Below are 10698 nucleotides of genomic sequence, written 5' to 3'. Positions count from 1 at the left end.
TAAAAAACGCTTGTTATTATGGTGAATTTTATTTTTTAATAAAATATCATATGAAAAAGTTATAGAAGTTAAAAAATGATGGGGGAATCAACATGTGACTTGCATGTGGGGAGAGAAAATGTATAATATTACTTTTATACCCTTTTTCCTTTGGTTCTACTTGATACATGTCAATTAATTATGGCTTTTCATCATTCTCATTTTTGTTCCACTTTGTAGAATAACTTGACCCGTAAATAATGAAAACCATAATTTAAGATAATATACTATTGAAATTACGAAAAAGTTGTAAAATAACAATTTAATATATTTGTAGTCATTTATGTCACATAAGGTACTATATATAATAAAAAAATCACGTTTATGGCACGTGCCACAATCAGTTATTTATTTATAATGTATTGATTTTTGTGTTAAAATTTGAAAAGTTATAAAAGTTTATCATTTACACGTAGATATTATCAATTCTCTCCATAACAAAACCTTGTTTCTATTATTTTTCAATGGCTACCTTAACGAACACGAGAAATTAGTATACACTTTTTTAATAAAAACAAACAAACAAACAAAATGAAGTTAGGTCCCTTTTTCAGTAAATGACCCCTTTTCTCCCACAACCACCTTTATGTACACCTTTATGTAAAACGTTAAATGAAAAGCCTCGCCTTTTTCTTTCGCCACTCATTAGAAATGGATTTTATAAGTGATGGCGCGATGGTTAAATGTGAAAAGATGATTTACATAGTGATTCAAATAACTAAAGTAAAGTAATATTTTATGGTATTAGTTAATCATTTTTTCTTTTTATCTTTTACTTTATGCATGGAACACTAGCTTAAAAACTCCTGTGTTACACAGGTTTAATAAAACAAATATTATATGATTTATAATGATAATCTAGAAATTAAAAAGTGGAACCAATAATTTAAGATATTAGACCAGGGGTATACTCTAACTCCTACATGAGTTAACATGACATGACACTTTAAAGATGGATTAAACCACTCCCCACTTGTGTTAAGTGTGTTAAAATGACACATGGATTATGCTTCTAACGGGTTAAAATGAACAATATGCATTAAATATGTATTAATTACTAATTGTTTTGTTATTATTTATTTTGGTAATTAAACTAAATGTTTGATTTTAAATTAAATATTAATAGGAGAGAGATGGAGTTAAATGAGTTAAACCATTTCCTTTGGATGACATGGAGTGAAAGAGAAAAAATGAGTGATGTAGAGCTTATGTGGAGTTAGAATGAGTTAAAGTATACCTCATGGCCTTATATTATTGAAATTACGAGTTGTTAAATAACAATTTAATATATTTGTAGTCATTTATGTCACAGAAGTTACTAAATATAATAAATTACGCTTATGACATGTGCCGCAATCAGTTATTTAGTTATTTATAATGTATAGAGTTTTGTGTCATAATTTAAAAAGTTGTAAAAATTTATCATTTACACCTAGATATTATCAATTCTCTCCGTAACAAAACCTTGTTTCTATTGTTTTAGTCGACTTTCAATGGCTAACTTAGCGAACAAGAGGAATTATAATCTAAGCAATAATTTTAAGATGCAATACATAATGTATCATGTATACATAGAATCTTTACTCGTATCTTATACAAGAAGAAATAATTGCATATGAAAGTGAAGGATTGAGCGGCATTATGTTGCCTTTATCAGTTCTGATTTTCACCTGGATTTTCTTCAAATTTCTTGAGATAGATAAATTAACAGAGCAAGTTTTAAGGAATGGGATTAAATTCAGTAACAATTTATCTTATTTTTGTCTTTTTTGCTTGTTCTTGGATTGTTGAAGCTTCCATCAATGGCGAAGAGTCAAGATTGATTCAACAACACCCGATCAAAAGATCCGATTTTCCACCCGGGTTTATTTTCGGAGCAGCCACTTCTGCTTTTCAAGTATTATAAATTGACTCCTTCTCAGTTTTATATTCATTTTCATCCTAAAAACATGCAATTGTTTGCAGATTGAAGGTGCATATCTTGAAGATGGAAAATCTCTCAGCAACTGGGATGTATATTGTCATTCGAAAGGTTAGCGTCGTGTTTATTGTTGTTTGGTTTTATTAATTTGTGAATCCAACGAATGCTGGTAAGACGGCTGCCATTGTTATATATTAGGATGTTCAGCAGAAGATGGTGAGAATGCAGATGCTGCAGATGATCACTACCATCTGTTCATGGTATCATTCTTTTTTTGTTATTAACAACCGTAATATTTGCCAAAATAAAACAAATCACCAAAGTCAATAACCATCCACCAATATCTCCTAGAATCACTCTTTACCACGTTTAATTCAAATTGTATAGTCAAAGATTAGTTGTAACTTACCGTATTTATCTCCTTGTAACTAATCTAGTTTTCCTATTTATAATGTTGTAAATTTGTTAATGAAATTAAGAGAGAGTATTTATTCTTTCATGGTATCACCCTCAAGATCCTTCTCCCTGTAACTCACTTCCATTGTTCATCCTCTTCCTTCTCATCATCATGTCCATCAATACCTCTTCCTCCTCCTCTAACACCACCGAAACTAAGCTACCCATGGCCACTATTCTCCACATGCTCACCATCAAGCTCTCCTCCACCAACTACCTATATTGGCAAAACCAACTACTTCCTCTTCTCGCTAATCAAAATCTACTCAGTCATGTTGATGGCTCACTCTCCCCACCACCCAAAACCATTACCGTCGCCTCCGTTGCGCAACCTAATCCCGCTTTCACGGCCTGGTCGATCTCCGATCAGCAGGCCATTCTTATCCTTAACTCCTCTCTCACCGAAGAAGCTGTTGCTGAAATCCTTGGTCTAACCACGGCTCGACAAATCTGGACCGCCCTTGAAGCAGCCTATAGCAATACTTCTCTTGAACGGATGCATTTGCTCCGAGACAACCTTCGTCGCACGACAAAAGGATCCTCCACCGTGGCTGATTATGGTCGCCGCTTCAAAGCCATTTGCGATCAACTCTCGGCCATTGGTCATCCCGTTACGGACACAGACAAAACCCACTGGTTCCTTTGTGGCCTTGGTTCCACTTTTGAAAGTTGGTCCACTGCCATTCGTACCACCCGTGATCCGCTCCCCTTCCGCGATTTACTCACTAAAGCAGAAAGCCAAGAGCAATTTCTCTTGGCTATCAATCCTCCTTCTACCCCTTCAGTTGCCTTTGTTGCCCAGAACAATCAAGAACGAAACACTTCCTCCTCCCAAAACCGTGGTTTCCGCCGAGGACAGAGCGCCGGTTCCTATAACCGAGGCAAACAATCAAGCTCCTCAAACAACTCCTCTTCCAACGCCCCTCGTCGTCCTCCCCACTGCCAACTCTACCGAACAAATGGTCACTATGCAAACAAGTGTCCAAAGCTCTCATCTTTTGTTGCATCAGCCTCTGGTAATGAAGATATTGCTCGTGCCTTTCACGCTCAATGTCATGTTCAAAACGAGGATGCTCCGGACTGGGCTGCCGACACTGGGGCAGATAGACACATGACCGATGACACTGGTAATTTAACGTCTTTTACTCCTTGCAAAGGCAAGTCGTCGGTCACCTTCGGTAATGGTCAGTCTTTGCCTGTTACTCATAAGGGCCATGTCTCTTTAACCAAACATGTTAAATTGAATGATGTTTTGGTTGTTCCATCTTTAACTCGTAACCTTCTATCCATTAGCAAGTTGACAAATGATTTTCCCGTTGATGTTCTTTTCTCTAATTCTTTTTTTGTGATTCAGGACCGGAAAACAAGCCAACCTCTCGCTCAAGGTCGGTGTGAAAACGGTCTTTACGTGCTTCGGGACAAGTCTTTTGCTTACGTTGCTTCTGTTTCGTCTAATAAAGCCCCTTTCGAATTGTGGCATAATCGTTTGGGCCATGTTGCTTTTGATATTATGTTTGTATTAAAAAGACTTGGTTATTTATCTTTTACATCTATTTTACCGAAGCCAACTTTATGTTCTTCTTGTCAACTTGCTAAATCACATAAATTGCCTTTTCCTATAAATGAAAAACGTGCCTCTTACCCTTTAGATCTCATCCATTGTGATCTTTGGGGACCATCACCAATAACTAGTTCCGATGGCTTTAAATACTATGTTGTGTTTGTGGATGATTTTTCTAGATTTACTTGGTTATATCCCCTTAAGCACAAAACCGACTTCTATTCAGTTCTTCAAACTTTCATGCGTTTCGTTCAAAACCAACTCTCACGCAAAATTAAAGTTTTTCAAAGTGATGGTGGCACGGAATTCACAAACCAATATGTGCGAAAAATCTTTGATGAGAATGGCACATTTCACCGTTTCTCGTGTCCATACACCGCTGCTCAAAACTGTCGAGTCGAAAGGAAACATCGACACATTGTAGAAACCGGTCTTGCTATGCTCTTCCATGCAAGTGTTCCTGTCACTCATTGGAATGATGCCTTTAGTTCCGCCACTTACATCATAAATCGCTTGCCAACAAAACTTTTAAATGACAAATCGCCATTTGAATTATTATTCTCCACGACACCTAATTATTCTAATTTTCGGGTATTTGGTTGTCGTGTATATCCATATTTACGTGACTATGCTCCTCATAAACTCGCACCTCGAAGCATACCATGTATTTTTTTGGGATACTCTTCCCAGCACAAAGGCTACAAATGCTTCGATCCCGCATCCTCACGTATGTATGTCACCCGGCATGCTCTATTCGATGAAAACTCACTTCCATGTGTCGATAATTCCTCGCAAACAGATATTGCATCTCTATTTTTATCATCATTCAATGATTCTGTTTCAACACCTCAACCCACTGATCAGCAAAAGTCCAATAAACCCATCTCACCACCTCATCTTTCGGCTCAATCCAACCCTTCTCCTCAGTCCGCTTCTATCAACCCCACATTACCTACCCTTTCGGTCCATTCACAATCACCTCATCAAAGCCCAACAACTACCTCCACCCTCTCCTCATTATCGGCCCAACATCCTTCAACAACCCATCCACCAAACTGTTCCATTTGCGATTCACCACCGGTCCATCAATCACCCGTTCACCCTCAACCCGTACAACAACACCACTCTCCATCACCATCACCAACCCCATCAACACCCTCCCAGTCCACCCCCTGCCCTCCACCTATTATTTTACCCGCACCCTCTCCCTCTCCTCCTCCAGTTGCTCCGTCTCATCCCATGACTACTCGGTCTAAAGTTGGCACCTTTAAACCAAATCCGAAACACACCTCATATCTTGCTACCATAAAACACTCCTGCCTTCATGCGGCACTACTCACAAACAATGTTCCCAAAGGCTTCAAAAGTGCTTCTAAACACTCTCATTGGATGTGTGCCATGCAGGAAGAATTTTCGGCTCTTACTCGAAACCACACTTGGTCTCTTGTGCCTCGTCCTCCTTCTACAAACATTGTCGGATCCAAATGGGTTTTCCGAAACAAATTTCGTTCTGATGGTTCACTTGACCGCTACAAAGCACGTCTTGTCGCCCAAGGCTTCACTCAAATACCGGGTATTGACTTTAATCATACGTTTAGCCCGGTCGTGAAAGCCTCCACCATTCGCATTGTCCTCTCCTTAGCCGTCATCAATAGTTGGCCTCTACGTCAACTAGATGTCAATAATGCGTTTTTAAATGGTCACCTTTCGGAAACCGTTTACATGGAGCAACCTCCCGGTTTCATCGATCCCAAATTTCCAAACCATGTGTGCAAATTAAACAAAGCGCTCTATGGTTTAAAACAAGCTCCTAGGGCTTGGTTTCAAAGGTTGAGTTCGTTTCTCATTTCTTTCGGTTTCACATGCAGTCGTGCCGATCCCTCGATTTTCATCTACTGTCAAGGAGACTCCATCCTGTATCTTCTTGTCTACGTTGATGATCTCATCCTCACGGGAAACAAAACCTCACTGATCACCTCCTTTACGGCTCGTCTACATGATGAATTTGCCATTAAAGACCTTGGATTGCTAAGCTATTTCCTCGGCCTTGAAGTCATCCACGATGACAAGGGTCTTTTCCTCACTCAAACCAAGTATGCAAATGACATTCTCACTCGAGCCGGCCTCACAGAAGCCAAACCCGTACCCACTCCTCTTGCATCAATTGATTCCTTCACTAAACACAGTAACCTTTTTTCCGATCCTACCCTTTACCGCTCTCTTGTGGGAGCTCTCCAATACCTCACTATTACTCGTCCAGACCTTTCATATGCCGTTAATCAAGCCTGTCAATACCTCCATTCTCCAACCGATCATCACTTTCAACTGGTTAAACGCATTATTCGTTATGTCAAAGGAACAATCTCTCACGGTTTAGTTTTTACTAGACCAACCACGGCTTCCATTTTAGGCTACTCGGATGCGGATTGGGCTAGGTGCATTGAAACCCGAAGGTCAACTTATGGTTACTCAATTTTCTTCGGTGGAAACTTGGTCTCATGGAGTGCAAAGAAACAGCCAACAGTGTCACGCTCAAGTTGCGAATCAGAATATCGGGCAATGGCGAATGCTGCAGCTGAAATAGTTTGGATTACTCATTTATTACAGGAACTGCATGCTCTACCCAAGTCTCGGCCGACCCTATTATGCGATAATAGAAGTTCTTTGTTTATGTCTCAAAATCCCGTCTCTCACAAGCGTGCTAAACACATAGATTTGGATTATCATTTTGTTCGGGAACTAGTCATGTCCGGGAAGCTACACACCAAGTTTATTCCTACCAAGCTTCAACTTGCGGATATCTTTACGAAAAGCTTGCCGAGACCTTTGTTTGAACATTTTCGAGATTTGCTTAGAGTTCATCCACCGCCGTTTCGCTTGCCGGGGGGTAACAACCGTAATATTTGCCAAAATAAAACAAATCACCAAAGTCAATAACCATCCACCAATATCTCATGGAATCACTCTTTACCACGTTTAATTCAAATTGTATAGTCAAAGATTAGTTGTAACTTACCGTATTTATCTCCTTGTAACTAGTCTAGTTTTCCTATTTATAATGTTGTAAATTTGTTAATGAAATTAAGAGAGAGTTTTTATTCTTTCAGTTATTAATCAAAAACAGTTTTATTTATTTTTTTAATAATTATTTGATCTTGGTTTGTACAGCAAGACATTGATATGATGCATTCTCTTGGATTAAAAGCATATCGGTTTTCGATATCTTGGGCTAGAATTCTACCAAGTAAACTTTTAAATAATGCCCTTCGTCATAATTCATCTCTTTAGATTATAAACATTTTATATTATATTGCATTTGTAATACTTCTTTTAGACGGGAGATTTGGTGAAGTTAATCCTATGGGAGTCATGTTCTACAACAAGATCATCGATAATCTTATACTCAAAGGTTAAAAAAACTTGTTTTCTTTAAATGAAATACAAAAAAACTAATCTGATTTTTAATTAATAAGGTGAAATTTTGTACAAGAATCGAGCCATTTGTGACAATTTACCATATTGATTTCCCTCAAGAACTTGAAGAGAGATATGGTTCTTGGTTTGACCCACAAATGCAGTATGTATAAATGTCTATATAACCTTCAAAATCTACTGATATATCCTGGTTGGGCTATTAGTAACACCTTTCTTTCAGGGACGATTTCAAACATTTTGCAGAGACTTGTTTCAAAAGTTTTGGAGACCGGGTTAAATACTGGATCACTATCAATGAACCAAACCTGATTGCAGAGATGGGTTATGAAAGAGGGCTTTATCCACCGAATCGCTGTTTGCAGCCTTTTGGCAACTGTCTAGCAGGCAATTCTGATGTTGAGCCTCTTTACGTTATGCACAACCTCTTATTGGCCCATGGCAAGGCTGCAAAGCTATATCATGACAACTTTCAGGCATTAATAAATTTCCACTTCTTGTTTCATAGAGTAATTGTTTTTATAAGTTAGAATCATAATCTCTATACTTGTTCTTGCAGCCAACACAAGGTGGATTGATAGGACTAGGTCCAAACTGTTTCATGTTTGAGCCACTTACAGATAGTTATTTAGATCAAAAAGCCGCAGAAAGAGGCATGCTCTTCTATGATGGTTGGTAGTATTCTAAGCCATGCCTAAATATATATATTATTTAACAAAAAGAATGAAAAAGTTTCAACATGTTAATCCAAACAGGTCGCTAGATCCTCCTATATTTGGCGACTACCCTCAAGAAATGCGTGAATATCATGGAAATGAATTACCAACATTCTCCCAAGAGGAAAAGGAATTCATGAAGAACAGTATTGATTTCATTGGGATCAATCATTATTCGACTTTATATGCTAAAGATTGTACTAATTCTAGCTGCACAGACACTGCTAAGCGTGCAATGGAGGGTTTTGTGGAAATTACTGGAGAGCGTAATGGTGTGCCGATTGGTGATCGTGTACGATACAGATTCTTTTGCAATTCGTATAAATTAATTGTACAGAATTAGTATAAAATTGAATGATTTTGCATTTTACAGACATCAGTAGATAGATTTTTTGTGGTTCCTAGAGGCATGGAAGAGATTGCTAATTATATGAAAACTAGGTACAATAACATGCCCATGTTTATCACTGAAAATGGTTAGTTTTCTCATAATCAACATGTGTTAGTGTGTTATTCATAATACTATATTAATGATTTTCGTGTTTTTGTTTCAGGGTATTCATCACCAAATGTGCCGGATGTACAAGTTGAAGATATCGTGAACGATTTCAAGCGAATTGAATATCATCAGAAATATCTTGCTTCTTTAGCTGACACCATAAGGTGAGTTTGGAATGCGTTGACTTTTAGTCAAATAAGCTTTTTTTGTCGTGGAAATTGAGGTTAAGCTATAAAGTCGGCACGAATTAACCTTCAATTAGGCTGACTTTATTTAGAAAACAACATATGAAGTTCATGCCCTTAAGTCTCAAAACAGTTTAGTGTGATTTCAGTACATGCATCACATTAAGCATGAAAGTCAAAAGGGGATTGAATCTAACTTTGAATAACAGGAATGGAGCCGATGTTCGTGGGTACTTTGTATGGTCATTGATGGACAGCTACGAATGGGGTCTTGGTTACAATGTTAGATTGGGGTTACACTATGTAGACCGCAAAACATTTGAAAGGATACCCAAATTGTCAGCAAAATGGTACCAAGAATTCTTGAAAAACAACAGCCTGGTTGATCCTTCAGCAATCAGAACTCGCAAATCACTACGTATCGATCTCTTACTGAAATAGCCTACTTGTGGTTAATGTAACAAAAGTATGAGAACAATAAATACAATGTATGGTATCAATAAAATGAACTAAAGGTTGAATTTATTCAGCCCGATGATTTATAAAGTGTTTTAGGTTACTACTCCCTCCGTCCCAATTTAAATGTCATAGTTTGACTTTTCAAGACTTTCTTTTGCAACTTTGACCGTAAATATTTTTGTCCGTGTCATATAATACTTGATGAAAATTATATCAATGTAAAATACATTTAAAACCCAATCCATTCATATATTTTACATCAAGTATTATGTAACACAAACAAAAATATTGTCGGTCAAAGTTAAACAAGAAAGACCGAAAATGTCAAACTAGGACATTTAAATTGGGACGGAGGGAGTATTACTTACCATTATCCATGCTTAAGAGCTTTATCCAAGCTCCATAATCCCAAACATTGAGCTGGAAATCCTCCTATACCGTTAGTAGCCAGATGAAAGCTATTACATGTATCTTTAGTATCCATTCCTACATTAAATTATTTGACTTTTTAATTCTTTAATGCACTATTAAGCAAAAGAATATCAGGCCGGCCATCAATTCGTCGGTAACAAGGCTTATTAACATAGCATGTGAGTGTAGACAATGAGAAGTAGAGCGATAGGATGTTTCAGCAACTAAGAGTTGCTTCATTAGCTAGACGTATACAAGCGGGCCGGAGAGGAATCCAGGGACCATATATCTAAACCTATAAGGCAAAGATGGTTCTCCATGCAGAGAGGATGAGATGCACTACAAATGGAATGCCCCTGGTGAGTTGGTTTGAAGGTGTGTTTATAGTGTTCTTAGTACCTTTACTCTTACCCAAGGCAGACCCATGCTTTTCGTTATTCATGTTTCTGCAACGGGCTTTCGCTTGTTAGCTTCTTTTTTTCTTCCTTCGTTTCGATATGGGTAATTTGTTGAGATTGCTTGTCGGGTTGAAAATGACAGTTGCACTTGCGTTGTCTATATCGTATGTTTTGACCACTTTCTTAGGTATCCTCGATCCTTCTCTTTTTTGGCTTCGCTTACTAGTCTACTACCTAAGGACTCTTTGCGAGAAAGGGAAGGGACTCTTGTCCTAAGTAGCACGGGAATGGGTACAAAACCCGGAGATACGGGGACGTTACGGGTACGGGAAACGGCAAAAAATAAAAATCCAAGATATGGGTACGGCTAGGGTACGACAAAAAGTAAAAATAAAAAAAAAATACAAATATATTAAACAAAGTTCAAAATAGAGTTATTTGATATAAAGTGCAAACTCAAAAAAAAACTATATCAACCATAGATAATTAATTATCTATAAAAATAAATGAATATATATAATTTTTATCTATATATAATGTCAATTTTAAACATTTTATGTATAAATTATAAATTGAGGACCAAATGTAAACTAGTCTAGATAGAGAGGGTTAAATGTTAAA

General features: G+C 37.4%; 1 protein-coding gene across 1 annotated transcript; it reads left to right on the top strand.

Annotated features, from left to right (window-relative positions):
* The first annotated feature begins 1548 nt into the window (after nucleotides 1–1548).
* LOC143541265 (beta-glucosidase 18-like) lies at nucleotides 1549–9364 on the top strand. Its single transcript, XM_077034142.1, has 12 exons — nucleotides 1549–1936; nucleotides 2005–2071; nucleotides 2159–2220; nucleotides 7146–7221; nucleotides 7312–7387; nucleotides 7468–7554; nucleotides 7633–7918; nucleotides 7969–8084; nucleotides 8165–8417; nucleotides 8499–8601; nucleotides 8680–8788; nucleotides 9019–9364. Exons 1-12 carry the CDS (start codon nucleotides 1766–1768, stop codon nucleotides 9248–9250), a joined length of 1638 nt encoding a protein of 545 aa, XP_076890257.1. The 5' UTR covers nucleotides 1549–1765; the 3' UTR covers nucleotides 9251–9364.
* Nucleotides 9365–10698: the final 1334 nt, after the last annotated feature.

Source organism: Bidens hawaiensis, unplaced genomic scaffold (genome assembly GCF_021521415.1).
Source record: "Bidens hawaiensis isolate Kalapana, Puna unplaced genomic scaffold, B.hawaiensis_p1.1 tig00012479_1, whole genome shotgun sequence".
NCBI classification, from domain to species: Eukaryota; Viridiplantae; Streptophyta; class Magnoliopsida; order Asterales; family Asteraceae; genus Bidens; species Bidens hawaiensis.
This window is presented reverse-complemented; position numbering and strand designations above follow the sequence as displayed.

Excerpts from the sequence above, each read along its gene's own strand:
- LOC143541265 (XM_077034142.1), top strand. The coding sequence starts at position 1,766 with ATGGGATTAAATTCAGTAACAATTTATCTTATTTTTGTCTTTTTTGCT. Across the intron at positions 7,388-7,467 it reads GATAATCTTATACTCAAAGG|AATCGAGCCATTTGTGACAA; the intron begins TTAAAAAAACTT and ends ATTTTGTACAAG. Across the intron at positions 7,919-7,968 it reads TCCACTTCTTGTTTCATAGA|CCAACACAAGGTGGATTGAT; the intron begins GTAATTGTTTTT and ends TTGTTCTTGCAG.